The 18794-nt window shown below is 36.6% G+C and overlaps 1 protein-coding gene across 2 annotated transcripts in view; it reads right to left on the bottom strand.

Annotated features, from left to right (window-relative positions):
- Positions 1–18794, bottom strand: part of DHX9 (DExH-box helicase 9) — a 43461-nt gene that overhangs the window by 7449 nt on the left and 17218 nt on the right. For both annotated transcript variants that reach the window (XM_044001966.1, XM_044001968.1), the window contains 10 exons: positions 16656–16797; positions 15268–15350; positions 13579–13735; positions 9912–10012; positions 6382–6595; positions 6084–6178; positions 4499–4572; positions 3915–4067; positions 1362–1522; positions 814–925 (listed from right to left, as the gene is read on the bottom strand). In XM_044001966.1, the coding sequence (XP_043857901.1) occupies positions 814–925; positions 1362–1522; positions 3915–4067; positions 4499–4572; positions 6084–6178; positions 6382–6595; positions 9912–10012; positions 13579–13735; positions 15268–15350; positions 16656–16797 (1292 nt within the window). The remainder of the gene's footprint in view (positions 1–813; positions 926–1361; positions 1523–3914; positions 4068–4498; positions 4573–6083; positions 6179–6381; positions 6596–9911; positions 10013–13578; positions 13736–15267; positions 15351–16655; positions 16798–18794) is intronic.

Below are 18794 nucleotides of genomic sequence, written 5' to 3'. Positions count from 1 at the left end.
TGTGCTACACAACTCCAGGCCATCCCTGCCTTCTCCACCAGGCCCTGGGAATATCCCATCAGCCCTGAGATGACTCTCCATCTCATCATCACCCTCAGTGTCTCTGACTAGAGGGTAGAACTATGATTTCTAAAACCTTCCATTTAAAAGGAGGGAGCCCAGGTCAGATGATCTAATTTTTTCTAGGCTGCACCCACTATTCAGAGCTATCCTCTGCCTTCTTCATCATGCCCTCAGATGGATTAATACCCTGGTCCCCCCCACCCCTTTTGTATATTGTCTTTCCCTATTAGATTGTAAGCTCTGTGAAAGCAAGTACTGAAAATAGTAGGTATTTAATGTTTACTGACAGATTAGCTTCTGCAGTATTTAGTATTCTTTTTGATGCAGCTCTACTCCAAATCAAATAATCCAGATCCAATTGGAGTCACTTATTTCCTCCCACTCACTGAATCTTTAAAAACAAAAACTCAAACCTATCACTACAGCCCACTTATATGGCGTTATTTATCCATATAAGCTATGTAACTCTATCTGTGTCCAATTATTTTTCCTCGAGCCTGCAACTCCCACCTCCCCCACCCTCCCAAGGTATCCTGTAATCCAGGGCTTCTTGAATTTCTTTCCACTTGCAACCTTTTCAACTCAAGAATTTTTTACACTACCCCGGTATATAAAATAGGTATACATAACCTTCTACTGTTGCCAAATTTTTCTCAATCCCCACATTCAGTTATGCAAGGACCCACAGTTTAAGAAATGGCTCTAACCTATTTTCCATTTAATTAACAGTGACAGGATAGTAATACTTACTAGAAAATACAACCCATTATCATCATCTTGCCAAGACGGGGCTCAATTGGGAGTTTAGCCAGGATTCGTCCAAGAGGTGTCAACTCATCATTAGCATCCAGTGCATCAAGCTCTGCAGGGATGATATTTTTGATATTTTGAAATAGGATTGCACAAACTGTTTAATGAAGCAAGATAAAAACTCTTCTGTGTAGAACAAAGGTTAGGGTTTTCTGGGAGAACAAGTTAAAATTCCTTCATTCCTCAAACTATCAGACACTTACCAAACAGAATGAATGTTACATTAACCTTTTATGCAAGTAGTCCATACTCCAGTACTTATTCTCTAAAGTGAACTGCCTTTCCTACACTGACTCATGCTTTATTTTTTTGACATTATGATACTTTTAACTCTTCATACCAAATACATATAAGGTGGCACAGGACAGTATGGCTTAGGACTACTGGTTTCATAGATTAATGAATGCCCTGAAAACTTTTGCCACTGATACTTTTCAAAGTTATTAGCTCACATAAAACTACCAATTAATAAGCATAGATACAGATACCTCTGAGGGTGTGCTCTGCTTCAATCACAGCATCCAAAGGTGGCGGTTCAATTGCTTTGGCCAGGAACTGACCAATTCCTCCCAGACGAAGCAGTTTGATACTCAAAGCAATTTCATGCAGTGGTGTTCGGAACATTTCAGGGGTCATGTGGGTTTCAAGTCTAGGAGAAAGCCAAAAGATGACCATTAACCTTTTGTCTATATGTGATCAACATTTTGGGTGAAAGGGCCCTCTTGCTACCTTAAAATTAACCACATCCCCATAAGACATTTAGTTGTTCATCCAGGGTAATGGGTTTGTCACGTGTGTAATAGTCACCACCTCAACCTACTGAAGTGATTCACGGGCTTTTCCAGATGAGGTTCTCATGGCAGGAATGATCAGAGCTTCAAGTCACTCCTAGAATTCTCAACACCAGAAAGGTGCAGGAGGTAAGGGATGTAGAAGGAGTGAGGACTATTTTCAAGCTTTGCTAGGTGAAATATCATGGGGTTCTGGAGACATCCTTGGAGTTAAATGCATTTTATTATTTTTTTTTTTATTATTTTTTCTTTCTTTTTTTTTTTTTTAGTGAGGCAATTGGGGTTAAGTGACTTGCCCAGGGTCACACAGCTAGTAAATGTGTGTTAAGTGTCTGAGGCCGGATTTGAACTCAGGTACTCCTGACTCCAGGGCCGGTGCTCTAACCACTGCGCCACCTAGCTGCCCCTAAATGCATTTTATAAATATCAAGTTTTCTAAGTAGCCTCCAGTTTCCACTCACAGTCTGAATTTACTAGATACTCTAAAAAAAAAAAAAAAAAAAAAGGCTAGAAAACTGATTTTCAAAACAACTGCTAAAAAACTACTGACATTTTAAGTAAACTGATTCTGATAATAACCTAAAAACCCTAAATTATCTTAAAACTTCCTCATGTTTACTATATTAATAGGAAACTTACAATTTCCTTTGTCATATTGATAGATTTTTATGAGTTGTAGCTCAAAAAATAAATCATCAAATGGTCAACTTTCTCGTAAAGTTAGGCTAGTATAAAGAGTGACTGTGATTCTAAAACAAGGAATAAGGAAAGAAAGAAGTTTCATTTTCCCTCCAAATAAAGCAATTCTACCTCATCTCATGTTTAAACATCCAGAGAACATTTCTAACTGACAGGTGACCAACATTTCCCTGGAAAAGCTGCACTGCTTTTTAGAGCTATACTCCCCAATATCACTAAACTGAGTATCTTTGCCCCAGGGGTAGTGCTACTAGGACCACACGCCAATAAAGAAATAAAATAAAAAGGCCCCATGTGTACAAAAATATAGTTCTTTTCAATGTATCACAGAACTAATTAGGAAAAAGTGGTAGATAAATATAATGAAATATCACAATGCTTTAAGAAATGATAAATGATGAAAATAAGTTGATGGAAAGTAAAGCAAGCAGAACTGGGAAAACAATATACATAATGCCTACAATTTAAGTGGAAAGTAGAACAGCAAAACAATCAAAACTGCAGCTAGGTGGCAAAATGTACAGAGCAGCCTGGAGTCAGGAAGACTGGAGTTCAAATCCAGCCTCAGATAGTAATTGTGTGACTATGGGCAAGTCAATCTGTTTACCTCGGTTTCCATATTTGGGAATAAAACAAAGACAATAGCACCTACCACCCAAGAAGATAGCAAATTTGAGGAGCAAATGAGATAACATCTGTAAAATGCTTAGCACACAGTAAGCACTATATAAATATTATTGCTAAATTATGTTTCTTTTTCTCATTCTTTATCATGTTTCTCTTGGAGCAGGGGGGGGAGAAAAAAGGATTACAGTAGGAAACATAGGTGACAAAAATAAAAGATTAATAAGAAAATGGGGTGCTGCCAAATTTTAATGAAACCTAACCCCAAGAGTTATCCTCCCCTTCTTCTTTGTGGGAGACTATGATGTGTAACATAAAATGTTGGACTTGGTTGATGTACAGGTTAGATCTGCTGAACCACCTTTTTTTGATTATTTTAAGTAATGGCACTGGGAAGGAAGACTAGACTGGCAAATATAGGTGGTATAAAAATAAGTTATTAATTAATTTTAAAATGATAAAACTGTTAAATCAGTAGCTGCCATCATAGAACTCACATGGATCCCTATTTTAAAAAAAAATCTCTCATTTGTGAGCAGTTTAATTTACAATATACTTTTATGTGACTTATTTGAGCTTTGTTGTGGAGACTGCTTTTCAACTGTCTCACTTATTCAATATGTCAGATGTTCCTTTTTGATTTTTTAGCATCTCCTGTCATATTTAAAAAACAAACAAACAAACAAAAACCGGGCAATGAGGGTTAAGTGACTTGCCCAGGGTCATACAGCTAGTAAGTAAGTGTCTGAGGTCACATTTGAACTCAGGTCCTCCTGAATGCAGGGCTGGTGCTTTATCCACTGCGCCACCTAGCTGCCCCCTCCTATCACATTTTAATGAAGTGATTTTATATCCCAGAGAAACATTAACTTTCAGGTATTAAAATAAATAGGAAACATCCTATCTAAACACAATGTATGATTTTACCGATCATAACGAGCTCTGCTGCAGAGATGAAAACAGAAGCCAGGTCGTACACGACCAGCTCGTCCTTTCCGTTGTTCAAGATTTGTTCTGGATGCCCATACGGTAGCATAGTTGGTCATATTATTGTGAGCAGTGAACAGTTTCACCTTCTGCCTAAAGATGAGAAATAACTGGGAGTTGGAAATTCTAGTTTTCAGAACATCACCACATTATTTATTTATTTGTTATTAAGTCATTGGATGTGACTTCCAAATAACCACAACTATACAGGATGCCATTATTTGATGATTCCTTAACTAATCCAAGACAGAATTAGGAAATTAATCCATTATTTTCACAGTACTCTTAAACACCAAACCCCATTTCCTGCAGATCTGTAGGCAAACACTTTCACACACCCTCTGGAACATACCGCTTAGAGAAAAATTAGGAACCATAATGGCAAATACTTAGAATACTAAAATGGCAATACAGCTAAGAACAATATGAGAAACTGTAAAGTGCCACAAATGGTGAAAATAATCTGTGTTCTAGACACATAGTTTATTATTTTTTAGGACAAACAGAATATATTAGGAACTCACTTGCAGGAGTCAACGACATAAACGACATCATTAATGGTAATGCTGGTCTCAGCAATATTTGTGGACAAAATAACCTGTGAAGGAAAAGTGGATTTTAGTTCAATGAACATTAAGAACCTACCATGTGCATATTACTTTGTTAGATATTTAGGTATGAAAATTAAGAGTCCCTTCTTGAAAAGAGAAGACAGAAAAAAACATAATATGAAATATAAAACAAGATTCAGTGTGACAGGGAAAATAAATCCAAAGAACTCTAGATCAGTTGTGAGAGATCAGGGAAAGCTTTGCAGCAAAAAATGGCATCTGATCTGAGCCTTGAGAAAAAATTCTGAAAATGACGAGGAAACACATTCCAAGGCATAGAAAAAAGCCTTAAAAATACACTGAAGTAGAAAATATCCATTTGAATTTGGGAAATAATTAGTAACAGTTTGGTAATAATAGCTAACATTTATATAATGCTTTAAAATTTGCTAAGTGCTTTGAAATATCTCATTTTATCCTTACAACCAGCCTTGGAGGTAGGTGCGATTTTACAGATATAGGAACTGAGGCACAGAGAGGTTAAGTAACTTAATCAGGGTTAAGCAGCCAGCAAGTGTCTGAGACGGAATCTGAACTCAAGTCTTTCTAACTACAGGCTCAGTGCTATCCATTACATCACTTGATATACTACACACCTCTGACAAGTGTTGCCTCCCGGTCCTGGGTAGAACAGAGTTCATGAAGAAAATTAACATGAAGCCAGGGCTACAAAAGTAGTTGGACCATGATAGTGGAGGATTTTAGATTTTAGGATTAAGTGTCTATGTTACCCTCTAGTAAACAGTTACAGCCACCAAAGGTTTTTGACCAAAAGAAACATCAAACCTTCACTTTGTATGTACTCATAATGTATGTATGTGTCTCTAGTTAGAGAGAGTTGAATGTGTACATTTATATACATGATATTTTCCTCCAGTGAGATATAAACTCATTAAGGGCAGGGACTTATTTCATTTTTGTCTTTTAATCCCAAGCATCTAGCATGGCATGGGACACACTAAGAGTTCAGTAAATATTTGAATTAAGCATTAGTATTATTTTTATCAAATTATACATCCCTAAATTTTGCTGCCATGTACACTGCCTAATAAGACAATTTTAATGTCTATATGAAGAATGGATTAGTGGAGAAAGCTGAAAGGGAACCGTTAACAAAAGTCTATAAGAGAGTCTGAAGTAAGGTGGGTGGCAGTCTACATGTAAAGGAGACAGATGGAAATATACCATGGAGGTAAAATCCCCAGCACTTGTCAACTGACTAGAGATCAAAGGATGAATGTGTTGAGAAAAATGTAATTTAAAACTAAATGCATACATATTTTAAGGGGCTAAAATAGACTGCTCCCTCTTAAAAACAGAAAAAATAACAAAACCGAAAATGCTTTGTTACTTACAGTGGACAAGACACTATGCTAGGACAGTCTCTAGCTTCCAATGAATGGTCTTGATCAAAAATCAAGCATAAGTATTGTATATATCACATAAGTCTATAAACAATGCTTACTGGATGCTGTCAATTTTATTATTTGATTTCTACCTTGGTTACTCCAGTCGGTACTGGATCAAACACTTTTCGCTGTTCCTCTCTAGGAATTTGAGAATGCAGAGGCAGAATCCGATACCGATGGCTTCCTAAAATACAAATAGCAGACCGAGTTGAAACCAAGAACACGATTTAAATTTCCTCTCCTACTACCTGCATTTTTGTACACAGTTTACAATCCCAACTTTGTCTTTTTTGCATTTGGTTCCCAATGCCTTTCCTACACTGTTTGGAATGCAGGCACACATATATTAACTACTGTGAGACAAGTGAAAAATTAAAACAGCCATACCAAAATGGGGATTCATTTCTAAATGCTTCTGCATAGTATATATCAAGTTCCAGCCAGGAAGGAAAACCAGCACTGCTCCAGGAACATTAAGTGTTTCAATGTATTTCAGAAGTGCCTCAATAAGTTCAAATGGCGTTTCCTTCTCATTCATCTGAGCCATACAACGCTTTGTTTCTGGACCATATTCATCACTGCAGATTAGGTTACAGTTTGCCTGAAAGATAAATATTTTTTCAAAATTGCAATTCATCAATATATCTTTGTCCTTTTTCTAGATCTAGCAGCTATCATAATCTAGCTAGTAAATTACACTCATCTGACTACAGCCATTAACTCTTTTTTCAATTGAAGACACTCATTTCTGAGGACTCGGATCTTTGCGATTTTTCAAACCTAGGCTGGTTCCTGTGAGAGTGAGGGACGTTTATAACCCAAAAGTTCTCTCTGCCTATTGGTTGATTCTAGTTTTTTTGAAAGGTGTTAAGACAAAAATTCTCCTTTTGGATTCAGTCTTAACTATGACTTCCTTCTACCAAGTAAAAACATATGCCCCTTTGAGGCTTTCTTCATGGAACCACTTATTTCTGTAATGTTTATTATTATTGTCCTATATCCTTTCCTGTTTGGGTTGTCTACAATCAGTATTTTCCTCTATGTCTTTGTAGTCCAGCTACAGACTTCACCATCATTCAATTAAAACTTGTTCCTCTAAAGTTACCCCTTATTAAATAAATTTTGACCTGTCTACATATTGACATTGTCAATTATCCTCTTCAGATTTTCTTGAGATTGCATCCTCTTGATTTGCTTCCTACCTGTATGACCATTCCATATCAATTTCCCATGATGGATATTCATCTAGACCATGCATGACTATTAAGTGCAGGTGTACCCCAAGACTCTGGTCCTAATTGTAATTTTTTCTCTATTTCTCTTGGTGATCTCTTCAGCTCCCATGAGTTCAATTATCTCTCTGGAAATGATTCTCAGATTTATCCAGTACTAACCTTTCGTGATCTCTAGTCATGCATCTCTAATTGCCTAGTCAACATCTTATACTGGATTTCCTATAGATATTTTACATTTAACATTTCTAAAACAGAACTCCTCTTTCACCCTAAAGCCTCCTTTCCATTTTCTTATTACTAGTGAGGCTCTCAAGTCAGCCAGGCTCAAAACCTAGTCATGACCCGTGACTTCCTGCTCCTACACCAAAGATCAAATTTGTTGCCAGGTTCTGACATTTTATTAGTAACATCTCTTTCCCCTCCCACACAGAGGTACAGGTCCTCATTACCTCACCCCTGGATTACTACACGTTGTCTTTTGCTCACATTGTGTGATGATCAACTATGAGAGACTTGATTTCTTTCAGCAATACAATGATCCAAGAAAATTCCAAAGGACTCATGATGGAAAATGTGCTCCACATTCAAAGAATTATGGAGTCTGAATGCAGACAGAAGCATGCTATTTCCACTTTTTTGGTTTTGTGTGTGTGTCTTTCCTTTTGTTCTGTTTCTTTCACAACATGACTAATGTGGAAATGTTTACATGACTGTAAATGTGTAACTATATCAGATTGCTTGCTGTTTTGGGGAGGGAGACATGAAGGAGAAAAATATTTGAAACTCAAAATCTTATGAAAAATGAATGCTGAAAATGATCTTTACATGAAATTGGGAAAAAATAAAATATTGTTTACCCACCTTCCCCACCAAATAGTCTTCTCTTCTCCCTGTCTCAAGTATCTCACCATCTACTACTCCTTTACCTATTCTGGAGCCAAGGTAAACTTTAAGTGTACTAGGCTAACCCCTTACTCAAACTCCAGTGGTTCCCTATTTGCTCCAAAATTAATTATACAATTATATTTAAGGAAAAGGACTTAGAGGCATAAAAATACTTATAGCAGGTCTTTTTGTGGTGGCAAAGAATTGAAAGTTGAAGGGATGCCCACCAATTGGGGAATGGCTGAACAAGCTACAGCATATGATTGTGATTGAATAGTACTGTGCTATAAGAAATGAAATGGGGATGGTTTCAGGAAAACATGGCCAGAGCTATATGTACTGATGCAAAATGAAGTGAGAACTGCGAGATTACTGGGCACAGTAACAGCAACGTTGTAATGAAGATTAACTGAAACACGTGGTCATTTTGATCAATACAATGAAACAAAACAATTCCAAAGGATTCATGATGAAAAAATGCCATTTACCTCCAGAAAGAGAACTGAATGATAATTTTCTCACTTTATTTTTCTTGCCTTTTTAGGGGACAGATGGAGAATTTGACTAATATGGAACTGTTTTTGCACTATTTCACAAGTATAACTGATATACTGTTTGTGTTCTCAATGGGTCAGGGAGGGGTAGGAGAAATTCTGGAACTCAAAATCTAAAAAGAAAGGAATGCCATAAATAATGAAATGAAAGGGGAAAAAAAAATCTTATTTAGCTTTTAAGGAGCCTTGCAACCTGGTCCCTTCCTAACTCTCCAGTTTTCTGACACCTTATGTTCCCCTCCCCAGTGATACAGTAACTCTGGGTTCTTTCCTTGGTGTTTGGAGAACAAGACACTATGTTTCCCAACTCTCTCTATTTTCACAGGCTGTCCCCCATACCTGTACTTTTGTCTCTCCACACCTCCATTTCCTGACCTCCTTTAAGCCTCAGCTAAAATCCAACCTTCTGTAAGAAGCCATTCTTAGCATCCCTTAATGTTAGTGCCTTTGTTGAGAGATTATCTCTAACTTACCCTCTCTCGTTAGTACTTAGTTTGCTTGCATGCTGTTTTCTCCATTAGACTGCTACTCAAGTTCCTTGATGGCAAGAAATATCTATTGGGGGGGGGGGTAGGGGGTGAGGGAGGGTTATTTCAGTCCCCCAGTTATCAGTGTCTGGCTTGTAGCAAATGCATGTTTAATGACTAACTGAAAAAAATATTTATTTTCTTGGTCAAGGTTATTCTGACAAAGTAAAACTTATAGTACATTATAAATAGGAATCATTGGTCTAGCATTTCTGGAAATCTGGTTGGAACTTTGGAAACAAAGTTACTGAACTATACATACCTTTCCTTTTCACCAATGATACCTCTAGATCTACATACCAAAGAAAGAGGATAAGAACCTTTGTGTGCAAAATCATTTATGGGAGCTCTTTTTCTGATGATGAATTGCCCATTATTTAATTGGGAAATGATTGAAAAAATTATATAAATATATATAAATATAAATTATATAAATATATATGATATAAATAATGAAAGTAATTTAAGAGAAACCTAGGAAGAAACCTAGTATGAAATGATGAGATAAATGAATAGAAGAACCAGGGAAACAAGTCAGAGATTTTGAGATTCTAACAGACAAAAATTCTTTTAACTGCTTATCTGTTATACAAGTTTGTCATATATATATTCCCAATTAAAATCTCCCTATATTTAAACTCTCTCTATATATCTAAAAATCTAACTAATCATTTCTATCTTGTGTAAGTCTAAAAACCATTACAAAATCCACTTACATCATCGTCATCACCGCCATCATCATCCTTGTCCTTTTTCTTCTTGTCTTTTGGTGGAGGAATGAACTGGGTCATCTGAATACAGTCTTCCAAAAAATATTCTGAAAGAACAAACAGTTACAGTATAAAATGACCAATCACTCTTCAACATGAAGCAGGTCTAGGTTAGCAATATGTCATATTCAATGTTCCTTCAATATCCTGCAATCCTAAAGCCAATTAAATTGGTTTGATGTCTGACAACTTAATGATTACTTCTCAGTTTTCGTCTCCCTGGAGAGCAAACATACATGTTTTATTTGACCCTAAATAAGGATAAATCTTAACGTAATTCTAAGGTGCTAAAGCTTAGAACTTCACTAAGACTTTTGGGACATATATTGGATTAAGTAGAAAGGTCTATAACAGCCAACCCTGACCAGCAATGTCTTTCAAAGAACAACTTGCCTTTTATTCAATTGAACACACTCAAGAGATACCAAACCATTTACTAAAGAAACCCTCATCAGTTACTCATTATTTATGAGTTGCCTTTGCCTGATTTTCTAGCAGGGAACAATTCTGAAGCACAATCCTTATCACCTCAGTTGGTCAAAAAATTCCTAGACTATCCTAATTGCCAAGGAGAGCTTTATATTGATGAATGATTCCCAAATATACTTATCCAGCCCTACACTCTTGCATCTCTAACTCCCTATTTAATAGACATGTCATACTTCATAATATATTTCATGCACAAGTATCTTCTGAGTGGAGTTAGCTCTAAGAATTTTTAATTTAAATTTAGATTTAAATTTTCAGTGAGAACATTTACACTTTGAAATTCAGAAAATCTTAAAAATCACGTCTAGTCATGACAGTGATGCAAATTAAACTTAAGTGTGTCATGTGCACATTTCCCCCCTGGACGGCTGATTGGTAAATATTTACTAGCACATCCTAGCTCATACAAGTCCTCTTTGTCTCCTTTGACCACGTTACCACTATGGTGCAGGTCTCCATCCATCACCTCTTGCCTAAACTACTGAAATTGCCTTCTGATTCACCTGTCTCTTTTTATACCCTATTTTCCTCCAACTACACGATGACACAGGCTTTCCATGTTGTTGCTCACAAGAAGACACTATCTTCAACTGCATTTTCACCGGCTATTTCTCTTAGATCTCCTGAGCTCTAATGTCCTAAAATTCCACCTTCTGTGGGGCTTTAATACCCTTTATAATGCTAAGGCCCTTTCCTCTGTTGCTTTTATTCAATATACCGTCGTCTATATATCTTGTCAATAGGTAATAAGCATTTTTAAAGTGCCTTCTATGTGCCAGGCACTATGCTCAGGGGTAGGGATACAAAAAAGGCAAGAGACAGTGCTTGACCTCAAGGAACTCAATCTAGAAGAGGAGACAAGAAGTAAACAAATATGTACACACAAGCTATATAAAACAAGATAAATAGGAAATGATTAAAAGAGGGAAGGCACTAGAATTATCTTGTTTTACAGAAATGTTTCTCCTACAGACTGTGAGCTCTTTGAGAGCAGGAACTGGCCTTTCTGGGAAAAAAAACAAACAACCTACTAACCAATCAACCAACTCCTTTCTCTGCATTACCAGCACTTAGCACAATGTCTGGCACATGATAAGCACTTAATAAAACCTTGTTAACTCAAAAGCATTCTTCTCTTTTTTATTTTTTGTATAAAAATCAATGGTTCTGAGAGGAGGAAGGTATATCATGGAAAATGAAGGCGATATAAAGCCACAAGCTTTTTTTTTTTTTAAGTGAGGCAATTGGGGTTAAGTGACTTGCCTAGGGCCACACAGCTAGGTAAGTGTTAAGTGTCTGAGGCCGGATTTGAACTCAGGCCCTCCTGACTCCAGGGCCAGTGCTCTATCCACTGTGCCACCTAGCTGCCCCCAACAAGTCAGGAGTCAGGAGGACCTGAGTTCAAATCCGGCCTTAGACACTTGACACTTAACTAGCTGTGTGACCCTGGGCAAGTCACTTAACCGTCATTGCCCTGCCCCCCCACCCCCCAAAAAGAAAGACTTGTTCAGGTTACCTCTGTAATTTACAATGAAATTTCTCAACAAGTTGGACTTCAAATTCCAATATGCCTACATCACTAATCTTTAAAAATCACTGTAGTTTTAAGATTTCATTACTTCACATATTCACCACCCTTAGTCTCCTAAATAGTGTAGTGTAGCAGAAAGAATATCTGACTCTGGAGACTGGTATCTCAGAGCCATGCTCTGTGCCATGCCTTTCTCCCTCTGAGAAGTCCAAGGATTTCTTTCATGGTTTCACTTCCCTTCCCCTGCCACTAAATACCTATCTTATTAAAAAAATAAAAAATAAAAAAATCTGACTGTAGCTAGAAGACCTTGGTTAAAACCCCTGCTCTAACCACTACATTACCCTAGGCTCTTCACCTATGCATCTGAACAAGAACGACAATAATACTCAAAGCTATTTCATTACACTATCTCACAGAGTTGTGAAGGGGTGAGGAAAAAATTGGGGGGCGGGGGGTCTTAAAATGAAATGCTGTTAACAGTACAATTATCAATTCTACTACGTGAACTAAATGACTGCTTCCAAGCAGTGGTTTGAGACACTCGTACCTAAGAAGCCTTTACTAAACTTTACCTCATTTCTTCACAGTATCCTCTACTTATATTTTTGTTGTCGTTCAGTTGTTTCAGTCATGTTCAACTCTTTGTTGACCCTATTTGAGGTTTTCTTGGCAAAGATACTGGAGTGGTTTGCCATTTCCTTCTCTAGATCACTTAACAGATGAGAAACTGAAGCAAACAGGATTAAGTGACTTGCCCAGCATTGCAACAGTATTTGAGGCCAGATCTGAACTCAGGAAGATGAAGCTTCTTAATTCCAAACCCAGTGCTGTCCACTTCGCCACCTACCTGCCCATGCACTTATGTGTGCTGGACATCAATTTGTAGTCGAGAATGTTGGTCTACAAATAGAAAGCTCTGGTTTTTAAGACTTAAGAAATTTGTTGAGACTATTAATCTAATACTTTTTAAGAAGAAACTGAAGCTTTAAGTTAGCCAACTTGCTCAAAGTGACACAATAAATCAGGAAGAGCTAGGACTAAGCCCCAGGTCTCATGAATCTTAAATCACTGGCACTTAGACATTAGACCACACATGCTCCTCCGTAGTTTCACAAGTCAAAGAAAGTTCTGCTGTCAATGCCAGGACTGCATCTTCAAAACTTCTCTTACTGTAACAAGTATTCCAGAAATATTATTCTGCAACTAAGATAATTAACCTCTAACACTGTTATTTTGAATATTTATTATCAGCATAAAGGCAGCTGGGTGGTGCAATGGAAAGAGTGCCAGGCCTGGAATCAGGAAGACTTTTCTGAATTCAAATCTGGCCTCAAACAATTACTAGCTGTGTAACCCTAGGCAAGTCACTTAACACTGTCTCAGTTCCATCTGTAAAATGAGCTGGAGAAGGAAATGGCGCACCACTTCAGTGTCTTTGCCAAGAAAACTCCAAATAAGGCTGTGAAGAGTTGAACAAGACGAGTTGAACAAAATTTTGTCAGTATCACTATTTAATGAAAAGGTTTTTAAAAAAAAGAAACTTCACAAAAAGTAGGACCACTGTATATTTTCAACTTAGTAATAACTAACCTTGAACTGGATAAGTTCTTCCAAAGACTTCGATGATAGGACAATTGAAGAAATATTCACAGAACATGCTGGTATCAATGGTAGCAGACATGAGGACAATGCGTACTTCAGGATAAGCCTGTACAACATCCCTTAACACCACCAGGAGAAAGTCAGTCTGAAAAAATTGGGGACAGAGGGGAAAAAAACAACATATCAGTCATTTTAGTACCAAAAAATCTTTAGTCAGTCGATTCCTCACTTAATTTTCTCAGTATTTCTGTCACTAGATATATGTATTATTTCTTGAAAAAAGTTAAAAGATATAAAAATGAATTAAGAACAATTTTTTGGTGTCTTGCAGGAGTGACTTGTAACAAATTAATGTAGCAACATACTTCACCTCTAGCCAACAGTATTTTCAAAGCTGGCCAATTCTGCTGCAATGTAGTATAGTGAATAGGATGTCATGTCTCCATAAAAATAACTGAGCAGCTTTATTTGGAAGAATACCAAAATGAGAATCAAGTCAAACAAATATATTAAGTCAGGACATGCTCAATGTATTTATGGAAATAAACATGAAGAGTTTTTGTTTGGCACAAATGTTTTGGAAAATGTTTGTAATGGGAGCCATCCCATTGTTACGGCCAAAGAAAATACTGAAGTGGTCTGCCCTTTATTGTTTAGAATATTTTTAAATGTCTGCTTAAAAAACATTCTGAGAAAGGTTAAGCATCCCGGAATTAATTAAATGGATGACTGTGAGGATTAAGGAACAATAATTTTAAAAAAATACTTACAAAGAAAATGTATATAAAAGTGATGTCAAATATTTCAAGAAGACAGGTATAGTTTATATTTGACAGATGTTTTAAAACTCCAGGGAAGAGACAAAATATCACTTTTGGTTTTTCTGTGTAATCTATTGGTCTTATGCAAAAAACTCTGAAATATTTGACAGACCCTGTGCCTTATTCACTATAACAATGTCACACTTTCTGTGACAATTTTTGCCAAATATGGTATTTACTACAGAGGCAGAATAGTACAGTATATGATGTGATGGGATTAAGAATCATAAAGATCAGGATTCAAATCTCTGACATATAATAGCTAGGTAACCCCAGGCAGTTCACTCAACCTCTCAAAGAAATCACGGGGATGAACTGTAATATGTAAGGAGCTCCTATACGTCTGATAAAATCACAGATCCTATGTATCATAATCTGCTAGATGATCACACTTAGCTATAGTTAACACTTGAGAATTACTCAAAATGAAATCCATCCTCAGAAGATGGAAGATGTCACTAATGAAGTTATTATTTGATAGAATAATATGACTTCTTACTGAGCTACTTAGGAGATGAAATTCAATATGCAGAATGAGACATTTTAAGACATGTTCAATTTGGGAATTTGTTTTAATTTATTAATTAAAAAAATAGTAACCAGAAATAACTTTCAATGATCAAGATGCATTGTTAAAATAACCTGTTTGGAAGAAATGCTATTCTTTTATGGAATGTAAGCAAGCTAAAAAGGTATAGGGTGTCTTGTTTAATAGGTCAGACAACACCATATTAAGGATGAAAGCTTTAAAAATGAGACAATATACACCTTTAGGAAATGAGGAAATTTCTCCATTTAAAGCATCACTTGTTTTCTTTGATGAAGTTAAGGATGAGGGAAAGCCCCAGTTACTTACATTAATGTCTCTTTCATGGATTTCATCTACAATTACATGACTGATTCCACGAATGCCTGCTTCTAATTTCCTCAGCAGTACACCTTGAAATAAAAATCAGAATAAACGAAACTGACATGTCATTGGTTGGTGTTTAAAAGCATACCAATTTTAGATCAATCACATATTCGTTCAATCCCTGCCCCCAAGACACAGCCTAAGCTGAGTGACCCTAGGTAAGTCACTTAACCTAAGTATCTTCCTTTCCTCAAGTTTAAAATGGGGATAATATAACTTAACTAATTTACGAGGTTGTTTTGGGGATCAAATAGGATACCATGTGCAGTGCTTTGCAAACCATAACGTAATATAAAAATGCTAACTATCATTACTAGATTAACATCAACAATAGTTAAGGAAACTCAAATGTGTAATGATAGTTCCAAATCCTGTGGCTAAGCCAACATTATGAACATGTAAATGGGCAAAAAGCACAGAAATTCAAGTGACTAAAAAATGGTGGCAAAATCTAAAATGAAAGCCTTTATTAAAAAGCCCTCAGGATGCCCCAATTTTTAGTCAGTTTCAATTTTAAATTTCTCCAATTTAAAAAGGAATTTCAATAGGTTTATTACATATCCTACTAGGAAAGCATTTAACTGAATAAGAGCTGGAAAACTCCTCAGAGGCCAGTCAAATATAAAGTGAAAAAGGATGCCATCTCTAACATACCTAACAAGGAGTGATCCTGCAAAGGCTTTGCAAAAAGACCCCAAGTTATTTGAATGAATAATATATTCTTTATTCCTGGATGAATTCCAAACCAGGATTACTCAAGCTAGTATTAACAAACGTCCTTTGATATTGCAGTTATAAGATTTTGGAGAGTCAGAAATCTTGGGGTTTAACCCAGCTCTGTCACTTATTTCCTCCCCTGTGTGCCCTTAGACAAGTAGCACTTCACTTCTGAGCCTCAGTGAAGTAAGAGAACAATGTATGATAAGTAGTACATGTCTGGAAATCCTGCTACCAGAGAGGGCTGGGGTCACAGATCATTTGGGCTAAGAAATGACCAGTGAGGGTCCACATCAAGTCTGGCACCCACGTGGTAAGCCTGGAGGGGAAGGGTGAAGGAGTACATCAGCAGGCTACCCAAGAAGAGGCTAATAGGCCCAAACCAATCATAAACAGAACAGGACAAGGATTCATGAAGGAAAACTCAAGGTGCAGCCTGAAAGATCCAGTCTCAAAAAAAGTGAGGGGACTAGACTGGATGACCTCTAGGGTCCCCTTTATCTCCAATTTATCGCTCTATGACATTGTTATCTGTATCTCTGAGGCACACACTACAATTTAACTATATGGCAACAATAAGACGAAGTCAAAGATTCCAAAGAGCTGTTACAGACCTACGGTACAGAACATGATACTGGCATGAGGCCGGGGAAGCACGGACTCAAAGCGTACACTGTAGCCACAGCTTTTTCCAGGTTCTTCTCCTCTCTCATAGGAAACTCGTTCTGCTACAGAAACTGCACTGATTCTCCTAGGCTGAAGAGAGGAAAAAATCAAACGAAAATTAACTCATTCAATGACTTTGCTTTAACTACTAATAAGTATTTCGGAACTATTAAAATTTGTTACATGATACACTGAGGGAAATGATATAGGACAAGAGAAAAACCCTGAAATCCCTATAATATATAAAGTGTTTTTTTTCAAATGTAGAAATTATCTAGCATTGATCAAGGCACTACGCTTCATGTTACAAAGGATTCTTTTACAGGATTTATTCCAGTGAATATCCCAAACAAGTAGTCCTTGGTATGCTGCGATAAAATTTATAAATTTTAAATAAAATTTTAAATAAAATTTATAAATGAAGGTACAAATCTAAATTGCAGGAATTGAGAAGTGAGGTTTTATGACATTTTTGAGTGGCCTTAGTGTGGGCCAACATAAATTTAAAAAAGGACAACCAGGCTATCTGGCTCTCTCAAATCAAAATTATGCTTCATACTATGGAAGAGAATGGCAAGACCTTTTCTGATACTGGTAAATCCTGACTAAGAACACTGATCTTAACTGTGATAGACTTGGCCCTTCTCAGTAGTGGAGTGATCCAAGACAATTCCAAAGAACTTTTTGTTTTTGTTTTTTTTTGGGGGGGTGAAGCAATTGGGGTTAAGTGACTTGCTCAAGGTCACACAGCTAGTAAGTGTCAAGTGTCTGAGGCCGGATTTGAACTCGGGTCCTCCTGACTCCAGGGTTGGTACTCTATCCACTGTGCCACCTAGCTGCCCCCCAAAGAACTCGATGGAAAATGTTCTCAACATCTAGAAAAAAGAACTGTGGATTCTGAATGCAGATTGAACCATACTGTTTCTACTTTTTTGTTTTTGGAAGTTTTCCCCTTGTGTTCTGTTTCTTCTTTCACAACATGACTAATGCAGAAATATGTTTAATGTGATTGTACATACATAACCTATATCAGACTGCTTTCTGTCTTGAGGGGGGAGGGAAAAGAGGGAGAAAAATTTGCAACTAAAAATCTTATGAAAACAAATATTGAAAATTATCTTTACATGTAACTGGAAAATACAATATTTTTATGATTTAAAAAACCCACTGATCTTTTAAATAATTTCTCTGAGATATCTGGAGTCAGGGTGACAAAGTGGTCTTCTCTCTGGTATAATTTCTCCAATTATGCCTGATCAAGTCTTCCTATTCAAGTTTTCCAGATGATCAACAAAATATTTAAAAATATGCACAGGGGAGAACAAATCCAGAAGGGATGGCTAGCTCTAGACTGTTTTTAAAGTTGTACACAACAGAGATTTGTGGTTTAATACACAAATCCTTTTTTATTTCTTGTGTATAGAAATGCTGGTATTGGTGTTTGTCAAATTCAAAACAAACAAAAATTTCCCTAAAAGACCTACATGTCTCACTTGACTTTCAACTAAACAAGTCAACATAATGACATGGCTTTTCCAAAAACTAATGCTGCAGTAATAATCTCACTGTATTTATACTACTTTAAATGACATCAGGAATTAATCCTTGTTGCTACTACATACTAAGAAGAGACAGTGGTAACTGAAGCAAATGGGGTATGAAGTGTCTGGATAGCACATCATTATGAGCAATGGACTAAAAAACTTAAGAGTAATGTTTCTTCTGGTGAAGAAGTGAGTAGGTAGTATTTTTGTGCAATCTTCAAATATTTATTTTATAGCTTCAGGGATCAAAAGTAGAATTAGTGGATGAAAAATACAAATTCCAACTGAATGTCAGGACAGAATTGCCCCAAACTGGAATGTGTTACTGTATCACTGAAAAGCGCCCCAAAAGGATGAGTGATTCCTAGTCAGCATTCTTTCTCCTCAAATCTTATTTGATGTTTTTGTTTAAATTTTCTTTGTCAGAACATTATGTAAGCTTAAAGAAAGGGACTTACTTCAATTGTCTTTGCATACTGAGTGGCTAATAAATGCTTTTTGAATTGGAAAGAAATTAGAGGGGCAGCTAGGTGGCGCAGTGGA

Source organism: Dromiciops gliroides, chromosome 4 (genome assembly GCF_019393635.1).
Source record: "Dromiciops gliroides isolate mDroGli1 chromosome 4, mDroGli1.pri, whole genome shotgun sequence".
In the NCBI taxonomy this organism is placed as follows: Eukaryota; Metazoa; Chordata; class Mammalia; order Microbiotheria; family Microbiotheriidae; genus Dromiciops; species Dromiciops gliroides.
The sequence above is the reverse complement of the archived record's forward strand: the minus strand, read 5'-3'. Positions and strand labels throughout refer to the sequence as shown.